This window comes from Lynx canadensis, chromosome A2 (genome assembly GCF_007474595.2).
Source record: "Lynx canadensis isolate LIC74 chromosome A2, mLynCan4.pri.v2, whole genome shotgun sequence".
Classification (NCBI taxonomy): Eukaryota; Metazoa; Chordata; class Mammalia; order Carnivora; family Felidae; genus Lynx; species Lynx canadensis.
This window is the reverse complement of record NC_044304.2, coordinates 54,231,016-54,247,803: the sequence shown is the minus strand read 5'-3', so window position 1 is coordinate 54,247,803 and position 16,788 is coordinate 54,231,016. Positions and strand designations below refer to the sequence as shown.

General features: G+C 36.2%; 1 protein-coding gene across 3 annotated transcripts in view; it reads left to right on the top strand.

Annotated features, from left to right (window-relative positions):
• TMCC1 (transmembrane and coiled-coil domain family 1) overlaps nt 1-16,788 on the top strand; it is a 191,171-nt gene that overhangs the window by 123,414 nt on the left and 50,969 nt on the right. Inside the window, exon 1 of one of the 3 annotated variants that reach the window (XM_030307466.1) lies at nt 8,534-8,575. The exons of the other annotated variants lie outside the window; for them this stretch is intronic. Coding sequence (XP_030163326.1) covers nt 8,549-8,575 — 27 coding nt within the window. The 5' untranslated portion in view covers nt 8,534-8,548. Of the gene's footprint in view, nt 1-8,533; nt 8,576-16,788 lie in introns of those variants that run through there. 3 annotated transcript variants of the gene reach the window in all.

The following is a 16,788-nucleotide window of genomic DNA, read 5'->3' as shown; positions in this document are numbered from 1 at the left end:
CCATGTCTAAGTGTGGTTTATATCAGGTATGCAATACTAGTTCAGTATTTGAAAATCAAAACAATGTAATTCACAATGTTGACAACCCAAAGAATCAAAACCTTTTATCACTTGATACAAGAAAAGCATTTGACAAAATTTAATAATGTTCGTTATTTTTTAAAATTTGTTTATTTTGAGGGGGGCAGAGGGGGAAAGAGAGAATCCCAAGCAGGCTCTGTGCTGTCTGCATGGAGCCTGATGTAGGGCTCAACCTCATGAGCCATGAGATCATGATTTGAGCTGAAACCAAGGGTTGGAAACTTAACAGACTGAGCCACCTAGGTGCCCCCCTGCATTCATTATTTAACACTCTCAGCAAACTAGGTGTAGAAGGAAATTTCTTCAACTGATAAAGGACATCTAACAAAAAAATTTTTAAACTGCAGCTAACTTTATACTTTATGGTATAAGCCTGAATCTTGTAATTTTAAGATTGGGAAGAAGGCAAGGTTGTCCTCTCTGATCACTCCCTGTTTAACATTGTACTTGAAGTGGGTGCCAGTACAATAAGACAAGAAAAAGAAATAAAAGGCATATGGATAGAAAAGGGAGAAATAAAACTGCCCCCACTCACAGCTGCATGACTACTTATATAGACAATCCCAAGGAATCCACACACACCAAAAAACAAACAAACAAACAAACAAAAAACCTCCTAGAATTACTAATAAATGAGTTCAGTATGATCCAAAGATACAGTGCCAACCCACACAAACCAACTGAGCTTTTATGTATTTGCAATGAACAATTGGGAAGGATTTACTAATTATAAAAGCAGCAAGAGAAAAATACTTAAGTATAAATATAAAAATCATATTACACGTAGGATCTATTTGCTGAAATTGTAAAACATTGATGAAAGAATACAGATATAAATACATAGATATATTCAGGGACTAGAAGACTCAGCATCCTAAAAATGTCATTTCTCTCTAGTTCCATAGATTTAATACAATTCCAGTAAAAACTCTCAGCAAGTTTTTTTTTGTAATTATAGACAAACTTATTCTCAAATTTATGTGGAAAGGCAGAGAAACTAAAATAGCCAAACCAATTTTGGAAAAGAAGGATAAAGTTGAGTGAATTATCCTACCCATTTTTAAAACTTCTCATAAAGGTACAGTAGTCAAGATGGTATCATATTGGCTAAAGGATAGATACATAGATTATTAGAATAGAAAGTGCAGAAATCAAACCACATAAATACTTCCAATTCATTTTTTATTAAAATACAAAGATAATTCAATGGAAAATGGATAGTGTTTTTTAAATAAAGACGGACAAATTCAGCATCCATCTACAAAAATATGAAGCTGTACTTAGATCTCATGCCTTATGCAAAAATTAACACAAAATAGATCATAAATCTGTATGTAAAACATAAAACTTTTAGAATACATATAAAATCTTTGACCTGGGATGAGGCAAAAAGTTCTTAGGTATGACACCATAAGCCCAATTCATAACATTAAAAAATGATAAACAGGAATTCATCAACATTAAAAGTTTTTGTTTTTTGTTTTTATTGTTGAAAAACACTATTAAGAGAATGAAAAGGCATGCTACAGCCCAGGAGAAAATTTTGTAAATCACGTTTCTGACACAGGCCACATATTCAGAATATATTTTTAAAATTGCCAGAAATGACCAGGAAAGAACAAACAACCCATTTGAAAAATGGTTGAATATCTTAGTTTGTTGTTTTTTTTTTTAAACCAAAGAGAATGTACAATGGTAAATAAATACATGAAAAAAATGTTTAGTATTATTAACTATTAGGGAAATTTAAACCATGATGAGATACCATTAGTCTAATGGCTAAAATAAAAACTAACAATTTCAGATACTGACAGGAATGCTGACAATTACCCTCATACTTTGTTTTAGGAAAGGAAAATGGTACTACTACTCTGGAAAACAGTTTGTTTTCTTTTTAAGTTAAATATACACTTACCATGTGACCCAGCAAATTCATTCCAGGTTTTTAACCTGTAGTAACATAAACTTCTGTCTCAGCAAAATCCTTCACACCAGGGTTTTAGAGCAGCTCTATTCATAATTACAAAGAAGTGAAAACCATCCAGATGTAGTTCAGCAAGTGAATGGATAAACAAATGGTGGTACATCCATACAGTGGACTCTTGCTCAGTAGTAAAAAGAAATGAACCATTGATACATACAACATTCTGGATGCATGAGTGTCAAAGGCATTATGCTGAGTAAAAGAAATCATCTTAAAGGTTATATACTATATGATTCTGTTTATATCACTTTCTCAAAAAGACAAACCGTGGTGAAAAGAATGGATTATGCATTAGTGGTGGGGTTAGGTGTGACTACACAAAGGAGTCATTTATTTACGTATGTATTTAGTTTTGAAGTATAATTGACATACGACGTTATATTTCTTATGCTGTACTTTTCATCTCCGTGATTTATTTTATAACTGGAAGTTTGTACGTCTTAATACTCTTTATTTCACCCATTCCCCACTACCACCTCCCCTCTGGCAACCACCACGTTGTTCTCTAAGAGTATTTTAAGGGGCCGTTCATTTTTTTTTTTTTGTTTATTCATTTTGTTTTTTACATTCCACACGTAAGTGAAATCATATGATATTTGTCCTTGTCTGACTTATTTCACTTAGCGTAATACCCTCTAGGTCCATCCATGTTGTCACAGATGGCAAGATTTTGTTCTTTTTATGGCTGAGTAATATTCCATTGTGTGTGTATGTGTATGTATGTATATATATACATATATACATACATACACATACACACCATATCTTCTTTACTCGTTTATTGATCAGTGAACACTTGGGTTGCTTCCCTACCTTGGATGTTGTCAATAGTGCTGCAGTAAACATAGGGTTGCATATATCTGTTTGAATTAGTGTTTTTGTTTTCTTTGGGTAAATACCCAGTAGTGGAATTACTAGATTATATGGTAATTCTATTTTTCATTTTTTGAGGAACCTCCATACTATTTTCCACAGTGGTTGTATCAATTTACATCCCTTCCCCTTCACCCCCAATAGTGCACAAAGGTTCCCTTTTCTCCACATCCTCACCAGCGCTTGTTCCTTGTCTTTTTCATACTAGCCCTTCTGACTGGTGTGAGGTGGTATCTCATTGTGGTTTTGATTTGCATTTCCCCAGTGACTAGTGATGTTGAGGATTTTTCACAATGGAGTCTTTTACAACGATGGAACTGCTCTTTATCCTGATTGTGCTGGTATTTACATAAATCTATTCATGTTTTAAAATCCATACAACTGTACACATGTTTAAAAAGTCCATGTTATAGTGGTAACTATTATATGTCATGATTCTGTGGTCTAGCCAGGTGGTTCTGCTTTCCATGTGTTGGCTGGGATATTGGAGATGCCCAGAGCATCCAAATGGCTTCACTCATGTGGCTAGCAGTCTGTATTAGCCACTGACTCAAGAGTTTAGCTGTGGCTCTTGGCCAGTGACCTTGATTCTTCTACTCTTACTACTCTGTATGTGGCTGATTGGGCTTTTTTGCAGCATGGCCAGTGGGTTCTTTGGAGTGTTCAGAATAATAGTCTCCGATTTCCAAGCACTAAGCAGGTCTCTGCATCATGCTTGCTAAAGCACCGTTTGCTACAGTTCGTCCCATGACAAGCCCAGAGTCCGTGTGGAAAGAGGACTGCACAGGGCATAAATACCGGGAGTGTTGACTCATTAGGAACCTCCAAATTATTGTCTCTCACAGATGGTGAGTGCTTGGAGTAATTGAAGATTGCCTGTTATTATTATTATTATTATTTTAATGTTTATTTTTGAGAAAAAGAGAGACAGAGTGCGAGTCTGCACAGAGCCTGACACAGGTCTGGAACTCATGAACCCTAAGATTATGACCTGAGTCAAAGTCAGATGCTTAACTGACTGAACCACCCACGTGCGCCCAAGTTGCCTGTCATTTTTTTAAAAAACGTAAACTGTGATTGTTTCACTCATGTTGAAAATGTGTTCTTTTTCTATAAGTATCGATAATTATAGACCCACATCTTGACAGAGATTTGAATTCATTCTTTGTGTACCCAATTACTTTTCCCCATAACTCTATCATTAATTGACCCTCAGCATGGAATGGGTTTCCATCCAAAAGCACTCACATATGAAAGATGCTGAAAGAGTGGATCTCAAAAGTTTTCATCACAAGGAAAAAATTTTTGTAACCATGTGTGGTTATGGATGTTAACTAAATTTATTGTGGTAATCATTGTGCAATACATGTATCAAATCATTGTGTTGTATGCCTAAAACTAATACAATGTTATATGTTTTGACTATATCTCAATTTTGAAAAACATACAAAAGAGCTCATGTAGCACTGCAGATAACTGTGGGATTAATTTGGGGTCTAGAAAGGAAACTTTTGGAACATATATTCAGACAGCATCCAAAGAAGTAATTTGTCCAAAAAAAAAAAAAAAAAAAAAGCCTCCAATGAAGTTTTTATATAATGAAGATATAAGGTAGGAATACTAACTCAGAAATATCCTACAGAAATTGAGGGTGTTTTTGGTTTTTGCTAATTTCTTTATTCTTTTGTTTTTAAGCAGTGGTAAACACAAGAAATGAGATGGTTATGAAATGAATGCATAAGCTGGAAAAAGATGGTAGGAGGACAGCAGCATTGATTCTTAGGTCCAAAATAAAATTATAGAAACAAAACAATGAAAGATTCCAGACTGGGGAGAGTACACTGAGTATAGAATGAGAAGGTACTAAACAGGGTGTGAGTTTTTATAAAATGTTGAGAAATAGAAAATACAAACATAAATGATCTCTAAAGTCAGTAGCAAGCAAGACCTATTCATCTTACTCATTTTTTTTCATCCCTAAATGCCAAACACAGGGCCTGGCACATGGTAATACTTACTGAATAAATTAATACAGGATCCCTCCTCTTAGAAAATTTTGTCTTGAACTTTGGAGAGAGTAATTAAGGGGTGTAACAGTTTCATCCCTTTGTTAGTCACACTATTTCCTCTGTAGATGAGGTATGAATGGTGATCTCTTTTTGTCCCCCTGCTAATGCCTATTCACTTTTGGCCTAAAGTCTGTGGCTATATAGTGCTGTATTTATCTGTACAAGTTTATATAATTTATCAGATGCCCCCTTCTATTCTTATTCTGGTTCATAGGAGGAAATAAAAAACATTAGTTCATGTCTCCTGGCTTCGGCAGTAGACTAAAACCTATGCATCAAAGGAGTGTTTTATTGCCCTCACAAACTTATTTTCTGTTGGCCTTGTGTTAAAATCATAAAGAAGCTCAGAACTCAGAAATGCTATTATTCCTATTCAGTTGATAATGACCTCTCTGGGCACTGTTCCCTGTATATCCTGCAATAGGAATCAAAATTTCCTTTGACAGTCTGGACACCAAAACAAAAACTCATGTTCAAAGTAAATTATTCTTTCAGAGGTCTCTATAAAGTGACCTAAAGCAAAACTTATTAGTATGGGAAACTACATATCCAGTATTTTAAAACTACCCATTTTGAAACTACCCAGTAGCAGTTTTTCCCCTATTTGATGATATTTTTGTTTCCCAGACTTAATAAGATACTGGATTACATCTTTAAGTAAAAAAATGTTTTTAATATTTTTTAACGTTTATTTATTTTTGAGGCAGAGAGTGCAAGCAGGGCAGGGGCATAGAGAGAGGAAGACAGAGAATCTGAAGCAGGCCCCGCACTGCCAGCACAGAGCCCAACATGGGGCTCAAACTCATGAATCATGAGATCATGACCTCAGCTGAAGTTGGATGTTTAACTGACTGAGCCACCCAGGTGCCCCAAGTAAAATGTTTAATGAATGAGAAAACTCTATTAGAAATGGTAAAATTACCTATTATGTATTTGGGTACAAATATAGAGAAAAAAACTTGATCAAAAATTGGGAAATCTAGGGGCGCCTGGGTGGCGCAGTCGGTTAAGCGTCCGACTTCAGCCAGGTCACGATCTCGCGGTCCGTGAGTTCGAGCCCCGCGTCGGGCTCTGGGCTGATGGCTCAGAGCCTGGAGCCTGTTTCCGATTCTGTGTCTCCCTCTCTCTCTGCCCCTCCCCCGTTCATGCTCTGTCTCTCTCTGTCCCAAAAATAAATAAACGTTGAAAAAAAAAATTTAAAAAATTGGGAAATCTATAAATAATTAAATTATGTATATGTCCTTTTAAAATCTAATATTGGTAAGCTAATAATTATAAAATTAAAGCTAATATATCTTGTAAGTGAAAAGCCTTTCCTTTCTTTCTTTCTTCCTTATTCCTCCCCATCCCACTTCCATTATGTATTTGTTAATACCTGTTTCTTGCTCCCTCAATGGATGTCAGATAACATGTCATAGGCACTTGACTTCAGTCGTCTTGCATGGACTATTGTAATAGCTTCCTAAGCACTCTTCGTACATGTCCTCTGGCCCTCACTCACTCCAGCGTTGTCTGTTCTTAGAGTGATCCTGTTAAACCTGAAACCTTTCCTTACTCTGCTCAAGACTCCCATTGACTTCCTTACAATGTCATACATAACACAGTCTCACCCTGCTTTTATCCACCAGGCCTCTCTGTCCTTATTTTCTGTCTTTTCTCCCTTGTTCACTCATCGTGCACACCAAAACCATTCCTGTCTGAAGGCCCTTGAACTTGGTATCTCCCTGGAACACCTTTCCCCAGATATTCACGTGATTTCATTCAGATCTCTGGTCAGATATTATTAGAGAAGGTCCCTCATCCTCTGTCCTCTTTATTCTGCTTTATTTTTCTTCATAGCACTTATTGCCAACGGACATATTATATATTTTATTACATTTGTTTATTAGCTGTTTTCCTCAGCTAGGATGTAGGCATAATCGGTTTGTTCTTTGATGTTTCTCCAGAACAGTGCCTCAGATAATTGAATGAACAGCCCAGCTCAAGTTCTACCCCTTCCTTTGAAGCTTTTCTCCATCCTGTAGTGATTCACTTTTCTCTCTTTTTCTGAACATCTTTGTAGGTGCTCATGTTCTGTCTCTACTGATTCCTCAAAGATAGAGTTCTTACTGTAAACGTCACTACTTAGTAGGTAAGAGTGTGGAGTCAGAATTGTACAGTCTAGTTTAATCCCAGCCCTACCATTTAGCCATTTGACTCTGAGCAAGTTATTAACCTCCCTACTTTTCCGTTTCTATGCCCAAAAAATGGCAGTAATGGGCGGTTCTATGAATGGAACACAGAAGATACAGAACGGGAAAAGGAGGCAGGGATCTGATGATCATCAGGATCATTGTGTAACATACTTGGTTGTTTGGACTTTTTCGTATAAGTAACAGAGAGCTTTGAAAGACTTTTTTTTAGGCAGTAGTATGGCATAAGGTAAATTTCAACTTACTTAAAATTTTAACTTGATGGGGCACCTGGCTAGCTCAGTCAGTATGGCATGTGATTCTTGATCTCACTCTTGATCTCTACTTAAAAAAAAAATTCTTCTAACTTCATTTACTCTATTCTAATGCTGAACTGTTCAAGAACTTAATTTACTTTACTGTTAGTTCTTTCATACCATTTTTTTCATCTCTGTGTCCTGTGTTTACTGCTGTTTCCTGGCTAAATTTTATTTATTAAAAATATTGGGTCACTTCTGATCTAGAGTAGAATTTTCATAACGTAAGGGAGTCCACAAAATTTAAAGGATTACATGTGCATTGCCTTATGTTTTCTCTTGACGGAAATTCCGTGTTCTGGCTCCTTTGCCTGGTAAGACTCTTTAGTGTTCCTCTTACTTCAAGCAAGAATTTCTAACAGTACACTTGTATAGATTCTTAGTGACCTAAAAAGAAACAATAAATGTGCATTAGGTTTGTAGCAACCTTTGACTTCTGGATATGTGTGAAAAATGAGGTTATTTACCATATCTTCAGTTCTGGCATCTATCCATTACCAAAAATATATTTTCAGGATATTTTCCCTGCTCTGTTGTAAAATCACAGAGAAGTTTTGGGGCTCCTCAGCTAGGTCACAGTGTCCAGAAGACTGTGCCTCAGCTCAGATCAAAATCAATGTATTATTAGTGATACAAATCTAGTTAACCGGTAGCTTTTCAAATTTCCCACTTCCTGTTCATTTCCTCCAGATGCAAAATAGGCTCAAGGAGAAAAGTTCTTTCCTACCTTTTATATTTTGAGCTGCCTGTGTTTGCGATTCAAGTATTTTTGGTGCTTATTGCTTAACTGGGCTGAAGATTATCTCATGTGACAGCATAGATCTCTTGTTTTGGAATTGCCATTACTTTCTAGAACAGCCAGTCTGTACAGCTGCCAACATGCCCTGGATCCTTTTGCTTCATATTACAGTGATACTGCTTTGTCAGGGTAGAATTCAGCCTCACAGGGCTGGAGTCAGTCTCTGCTGACCTCATGCCACAGTACAGCATGTTCAAATCTGGGAGAAACCCGAGGGTTATTCGGCATATTCCTCCTCTTTCTCCCTTACAAGCATGGAACCCTCAGTCTCCTCGGAAACCGTATGTTGTATATGTGTGTGTATCTGTCTCTTTTTTTAAACCTCTTCCTTAATCCTATATTCTACAGCTTTAAGTGGGGGCTGGTTAAATAGACACAGGAAATGCTTTGAGCTGCTGAAAACTCAGCATTTTTCAGCAGTAGGTCTCAGCCATGGGCATTTGCTATTTTTGGACTGACTTGTGTGAGATGGCAATAATCAAGAAGCATGTTATGTGTTTCCTAGTTGTGCATTTTGCCCATAGCTATTTGGGCAGAATGCACAGAGCACTCTTTGGCTGTGTGGGCATGCTCAGATCATACTGGAGTATTCCGACTCTCCCGTGTGCTGGACTGGTTCAGTGCAGAGTAAATGTCATCCTCACTCTCTCAGGCAAAATAGTTATCAGAAAATAAGTGTTTCCTTCAATGAACAAAAGAATTTTGTTGCCTTTGGCAGGGTTTTAGCTTGGGAAAAACTTGGGTTAAATTTGAAGATGCTAGGCATGCATAAAAAATAAGAATTTGGATTAGAGCCATTTGAAATATTACATTAGAAACAAAGGTTCTTATCCCTCAGCTACTTGTTTTCAGTGTATTTTTTCCCAAAGACTTGGCAGTTTTCTGAATTGTAAGGCAGTGTGCACATATCTCAGTTCTAAAGTTTATGTCTCCAGGTCAGAAGAACAGGTCCCTGAGATACAGCTGGATAGGAAGATTATCCAGCTTTATACAACACAACTACCATTTTCACATTTGATCTGTAATCTTGAGTAGAAAACTTGGCCCATGGCTTGATTTTACCATGATTATTTGAGTTGGTTTTATAAGTGATACATAGATATTTTCTAAGAGCTCATGCTAAAGCAAAACAGATTTTTTATAGTTTTACCTGATTCTGAAGTTAATGTACATTAATATTGTTTGCCCTGAGCCATTGGATTTAAGATCCAGATTTTTCACTCTGAGGTTTGATATTAAATTACTGTCTTACACTTTATGGTTAATAATTTAAATACTGACTTCATTAAGAGATTTGTGGCTCTGTTCTCTACCCTTTTTTTCTGTTTGTTTTGTATCTTGGATTTTAAAACCCTGGCACATCTCTGTTTGTTCTAGGGTTATAAAAGGTCAGTTTACTTATCTATGTTATTAAGAATGTTAGCCTGGGTTGAATGGGGTGGTGAGATAGAATTCGTACTAGAGCCCTAAAAGGGTAGGAGGTAGAGACTGATAGTAAAAACAGAAATTAACTCCTTTCCCCACTTACTGATAATCAAAAGGGAGGAGGGGAACAGAAAACATAATTTAAACATTTTTAGTTAATTTTCTACATTATTATATTAATTCATGAGTAGAGAAAACTTGCTAAAAATATATATATATATTGAGTACCTGAGTAAATGATTGTAGATGCAACTGTTTTCTTATCTTCTCTACCCATGTCTCCCTCTCACTTACCAAACAATTTGTCGACTATGGGAACTAAGTAGTCTCATTGAAACAATGATTAAAATATTCAGAAATGAGGTATTTGCTTCGTTTCTGTAATTCTGACTGTCTGGATATATCAAACTGCTATGGATTGAGGTTCGTATATATATTCTCCTTGCATGAGACTGCAACATGCTTTGTGAAGAGTTCATTCTAAACTACAGAATGAATATTTTGAAGGAAGACTCAAGAGGGATTAATATATCTGACTCTAGGAAATAAATGGAGAATTTTAGAAAGCTGGACAGTATTGAACTTACATCTGTTTTTTTAATGAGATAAAAATATCTCAAGACGTTGACCAGTTCTAAAGATGAATAATTCCCTTTTTCCTTTCCTAATAACCCTGCAACACCACACATCTGTATGTTTAAGTCATATATGTAATACAAACATTCCAGACAACTCCTTGACAATGTTGACATTGCCTGAGTTTTCTATGCAAATGCCCATAATTTACAGTGGCAATTCAGAACATACATGTGTAATCACTTGGCCATATATAGATGCTTTACCTTTTAAATAAGTGTTATTTACATTGGGCTGTCACTATATTAAACAGTGAATTTTTAAAAGATAAAATAAAACTCCCCTCACATCTAAACCTTACAATCTAGTTGGGGAAGATAACAACAAATAATAAACCTGAGAGAAAGAGGATGGACTATAAAGACAATAAAGGTGAGTAAGTGAGCTCGAAAGTGCTGGGGGTAGACTGTTATTTTTAATAGGATAGTAATTGTAAGCCTCGTTTAAAAAGATATTTGAGGAAAGACTTCATAGAAGTAAGCAGGTTAGCCATACATCTGTCTGAGAAATGAGCATTCCCAGTACAGCGTACCGCCAAAACAAAAGCAGGAGTGTTCCTGATATATATCAGGAATAGAAAACAAGTTGGTATGTCTAGAGCAAGAAGGGAGGGCAGTGGTAGGAATTGGGGTGTCAATGATGCAATAGAGCTTCTCAGTTGTCTATTGCTGTATAACAAATGATTCCAAAATTTAGTGACCTAAAACAACTTTTTTATTTGCTCACAGTTCTGTGAGTCAGCTCTTTCAGCTGGGATTAGTTGGGTCGTTCTTGTGGGATCTGGCCGGGAAGTTACTAGGTAGCTCAAGTACGGTTGGGTGGTCTAAGATGGCCTCCTTTACATGTCTTGTAGTTGGTGCTGGATGTCAGTTGAGCCTGCCTTCATGTGGTACAAAGATTTTAGCCTGAACAGCTGTGAGGATGGAATTGTCATTAACTGAAATGTAAAGCCTACTGGAGATCTCAGTGCAGCAAGAGAGAGCAGGTCCCAATGTACAAACACATTTCAGGTCTCTGCTCTGTCACATTTGTTGTTTCATTTAGCCAAAGCAAGTCCATGACCAAACTCAGTTTCACAGGATGGAGAAATAGATTCCACTTTTTGATGGAAGGAATGAGGAAGTCAAATTGTAGAAGAATGGCATACTAGATTGGATGAATTTGTGGCTATTAATCTCCCACACAGAGATCAGATCAGAAATGCCCTTGAAGCCATTTTTAAAGACTGGCTTTCTCTTTGAATGTAAAGAGAATACATTGAAGAATTTTAAGCAGAGAAGTGACATGATTTGACTTTTTTTTTTTTTTAAGTTTATTTATTTTGAGAGAGAGAAAGTACAAGCAGGGGAGGACCAGAGAAAGAGGGAGAGAGAAAGAATCCCAAGCACTGTCCACACTGACAGCACAGAGCCTGATGCAGGGCTCAAACTCACAGACCCTGAGATCATGACCTGAGCTAAGACCAAGAGTCAGATGCCTGACCGACTGAGTCACTTAGGTGCCCTATATTTTTAAAGGATCATTCTGACTTAGTACTGAGAATAGATTATATGGTGCCAAGGAAGGCCAGGGAGGAGGCCATTGTAGTAATCCAGACAAGATATGATCATGGGTCAGACTAAAGTAAAATAGCAGAAGATAATGTGAATTGGTTAGATTTTGAATGTATGATCAAACAGGATTTTCTGATGGATTGGATATAAGGTATGTAAGAGAGAAATTGATGACTACGAGGATTTAACTTGAACAGCTAGAAGAATACATTAACAGATGAAAGTCTGCTGGTGGGGCAGGTTTTGTGGGAAGAGCAAGAGTTCAGTTTGAGATGTCTGTTAGACATCCAAGTGCGAATGTTGAATAGATAAACGACTGTATGAGTCCAGAATTTAGGAGGTCTGCGCTGAAAATAAAATTGAAGGAAGTATCACAATAGATGGTATTTAAAGTCAAGAGACTAGATGAAGCTATTAAGAGAGAGATTGAATATAAATAAAGGAGAGAAGAGGCAGAGGAGGAAAACTGGCTCATGATAGATGGGGAAAATCAAGAGAGTTTGGTGTCCTAGAATCCAAGTTTAGAAACTCTTCACAGGACAAGAGAAACATCAGCTCTGTCAAATGATGCTGATAGGTGAAGTAAGGTGAGGACTAAGAAATCCTCTTTGGATATAGTAATGTAGGGATGATTGGTCATCTTGCCAAAAAGTTTTTAGTTGAATGATGAGATAAAACCAATTAAGTGAGTTTGAGAATGGGAAGAGAGGAATTTGGAGACTGAGTTTTAGACCTTTTTAATAGTTTTACTTCTATAGGGAGCAGTGGGCAGTAACTGGTAGAGGAAATGCGGTCAAAAGTTTCTTTAAGGTAGGAGATGGGAAAAATCGTGTTGACGGAAAAAATTCAGTAGAGGGGGAAAATTGGTTCATTTCTTTCATTTTATTTAGTAAACTTACATGTGCAGGCAGTATTCAAAGCACTTTATAAATATGAACTCACTTTTAATAAAAGAATGAAACAGTGACTGGCCATTTAGTACAAAGTACTGTGGTGGGTGCTCTAAGGAGTTCAGCAAAGTGTAGGACACAATCTCTGACTTAAGGACTCATGGTCTCTATTAGAAAATATAAAAACTTGCAAAAATAACTAAAAATAGGAAGGTAATATAAAGTAGAAAAATTATACAGCTTACAAGTTTAGAGAAGGGAAATTATGTTTAGCCTGGGAATAAGTAATGTCAGTAATTTGATTGCAGTTAAATAACAGTGGGCCTTTAAAAGTAGGCTCAATTGGGCTTAAATTCATATAATTTTACCTTGAACATAGATAGGAGTGTGTGTGTTGTAAGGTGGACTGGGGACAGGGTTCAAGGTAGGAGGGAAAACATTTTCTCTTCAGTATATAGTCTTGAGGTCAAAAAAGCAGAAAAGCCAACCTCAGAGATACTCCCTTCTCTATCACTATAATTGTCAGCTTCACATTTATAGTTCTAATCCCCATATGTAGGGGGAAGGGGGTGGGAGTGTGTATGTATGAACTGCATGCACGTGCATCTTCAGTACCTAAAGTACAAGGAATCCTCTGTTAATCCTCTATTTGACTCTGTTAGATATATTTAGGAGCTTATTTTTGATTTTAAAATAGTTTGGGGGAAACAATCCAGATTACTTTTCAGACAAGTAGGAAAGTTTGAGATGTATAAACCCAGGAAATATAATTAGACTATGTCCTTTAATTCTCATTTGCCCTTAATGAAAAGTGTAGTGGTTGTTGGAAGTCTGAGAATAAGTAAAGAATACCAACTATTTAGATTGATACTTGGCTGAAAGAAAGTATTTTATGTTCAGTGGAAACTTGTGAGGGTAAGTTTATAGACAATCATTTCTGTAGAGTGCAAAAGCCTAACTCAAGTTGACTTTTTATTTCCAGTGGTTCCTCTGTAGTCTGTTTTTCAAAAATCTAGGCATATTATGTCCTGATTGCAAGCAGGGAAAGATTCTCTTGGAGATTCAAAAGAACTCATAGAAAAAGGAATACGTATGGTCAAATTACATATCAAACAACGGTCAAGTTTATCCTTAATACAAAGAATGCAATTGATAATTAAAATGAGATCTTCACTTACCAGAGTAATCAAAATACCAAAGTTTGATACCTAGAACTATATTGTTGGTAGTAGTGCAAATGGTTGCAATCTTTCTGAAGGGTAATTTGGTAATTTCTCCCAAAGTGTAAAATATATACACTCTCTGATACACTGATGGAATTTATGTTATTAGTATACCCAGAGAAGTTTACCAAGATATACGTAAATGTGTTACAGTATTGTCATTTTAAAATGGGAAGGAATCATTTTGATGCCCACATGAAGTTCAGTAACATTAAATATCTTTGATGTCTCACCTCCCCCCAAATATGGTGCAGCCTTCTTTCTTATCAAGGAACTGGATCCCATATTGTCCTATTTGACAGTTATCAGGTGAATTCAAGGGAATTTTAAGTTTTCTAGAAATAAAGTCTTTTCATTTATTCTGTTAATGTCCATCACTCTATAGATGAGGTGTGTTCAGGATGAAAGATCAAATACTCCAAGATGATTCTCATAAAAGAGCTATTAGGAACAGAACTGGCAACAGTAGGAAGCTGTTAACTAGAAAACAAATCTTTAAGAAGTAAAGATCACAGGGACGAGCACTGGGTGTTATATGTAAATGATGAATCACTGGGTTCTACTCCTAAAACCAATACTACACTGTATGTTAACTAACTTGAATATAAATGAAGGGAGGAAGAAAGACAGACTACACAGATAAGAATGTGAGAATGAAATGGGGGAGTGGGTAATCCAGAGGAAGTTTACCACAACTCTGCGTCTTCAGATAATTCTTTTAATTTCTGAGCGTTCCATTTTCATTTTGAAGAACAAAACTGCCAGTGAGGTTACAAAATTTAAGAGAGCAGCAGTGGAAGAGAGAACTTTTATTACATCCTTCTTCTTAAACTAAAGCTGCTTTTAGATTCTACATCATTACGTTTACATTCATGATGCATACATTTTATCATACATATTTCATCAAATATAGGTCATTTTATGAAACAATCCAAGTTTTGCCTGTTTATGTTTTCCCTTGTATGAGCTGTGGTAAATTGCTTGCCTCTTGACTCACTGTTATTCTCCACTGAATTAATTATGTGCCACTTTACCTCTGAGTTTTGGAGCTGGATAAAGAGAGAAAAGCCAAGTGCAGGACATCCAGGTGGCAACTGTTCATACCCCATACAATGAACAAGTTCTGAAGAACTATACCCAGTATCTTCTTTTGGAGCATGAAAGCAGGATTAGAGTAAGGCAAAAATCTTATTGGTTCTCACTGACCACGTAGTTGTAGTTTTGATCAGTGTGAAAATTTTCACCTTGGAGGCAAGGGCACTAGACTGCATTGTTGTTTCTAAAATGGAGAATGATGTTATCGAGAGACTGAGGCTCAAGAGACCTGGTTTATAGTCCCAGCCCTACCACATCTAAGTAGGAACTGGGGGATTCAGTTAACATGCCAAAGCTTTTATTTCTCATCTATAATATAAACCTGTTTCACAAGATAACCTCTCAAGATCTTTAGATTTTAGGAGGCTCAGATGAATGTCTTGTACATGAATACACATGTATAGATTTGTTTTAAAAAATAAAATTTTCCTTTGGCTCTCAGAAATACAGACTTAGGCCTCAAATTTTGCATAGATTCTGTGTTATAGGCAGTTACTAGATTTAAAAAGCAGGGGTGTTGGGGTGGGGTTTTTTTTTGTTTTGTTTTGTTTTGTTTTTTTAAGTAGTCTCTACACCCAATGTAGGGCTCAAACACACAACACTGAGATCAGGAGTCACGAGCTCTGCCAACAGAGCCAGCCAGGAGCCCCTAAAAAGCAATTTCTTAACTGATTATTCTTTTTTTTTTTTTTATGTTTATTTACTTTTGAGAGAGAGAGAGAGCACGCGAGTGCGCTTGCAAGTGGGGGAGGGGCAGATAGAGACAAAATCCGAAGTAAGCTCCTGGTTCTGTCTGAGCTGTCAGCACAGAGCCCCATGTAGGGCTCGAACTCACCAATGAGAGCATGACCTGAGCTGAAGTCCGACTCTTAACCAATTTAACCACCCAGGTGCCCCTGATTCTTTAATTACAAGCTGCTTATAGACAGTAAATGAGGGATTTTACCTTACTTAAACTGGAACTAATAGTATATAGGAAAATCTAGATTTAGACAAAGCCTTATTACTTTGGGTAGGGTGATTGTTTGCTTTGAAAAGCATTCATTTTATAATTTCCTTAACCATTTTTTTTAATAACCATTTTTAAGTCCAGTGTAATAGTAAATGTAATAAATATTACCCTATATGTAAATCTTTAATTTGCATATTGTTTTGAAGAAACAAAATCTGCCTTAAGTAAGAGCAGCATATCTTTTTATTATATGAGATTAATCTCTGTGATCCACCAATTAATAAATTGGAATTTCAAATTTGTAAAAAAAATATAGTGAAATAGGTGTGTATGTATACTTTTAACATTTACTTGATGATCAAAAATTTTTAAACCATTAAGAGTCTTAAGGTAAAATTAGGTGTAAAAAGATATTTTCTAGGTAGTATAAATTCTTTTAAAAACAAATTTTCAGTCTACTTAGCACTAGATTGTTACCATTAAAGACCAGAAGTGCATAAATAAGTACCTTATAAAAGAAGCCCTAATTACTATGGTATTCAACAGATTTTCAAAATTTATGTTATCCCTGGGTAAGTTTATTTCCTTTTTTAATAGGATTACTATACTAGTAGATCAGAGATACTCTGAAGACAGCATATGTAGATTTCAGCAGTGCCTTTAACGGAGTTTTTCTTGATATCTTTGGGGAGAAATTATAACTGATTATTCATAACTGAG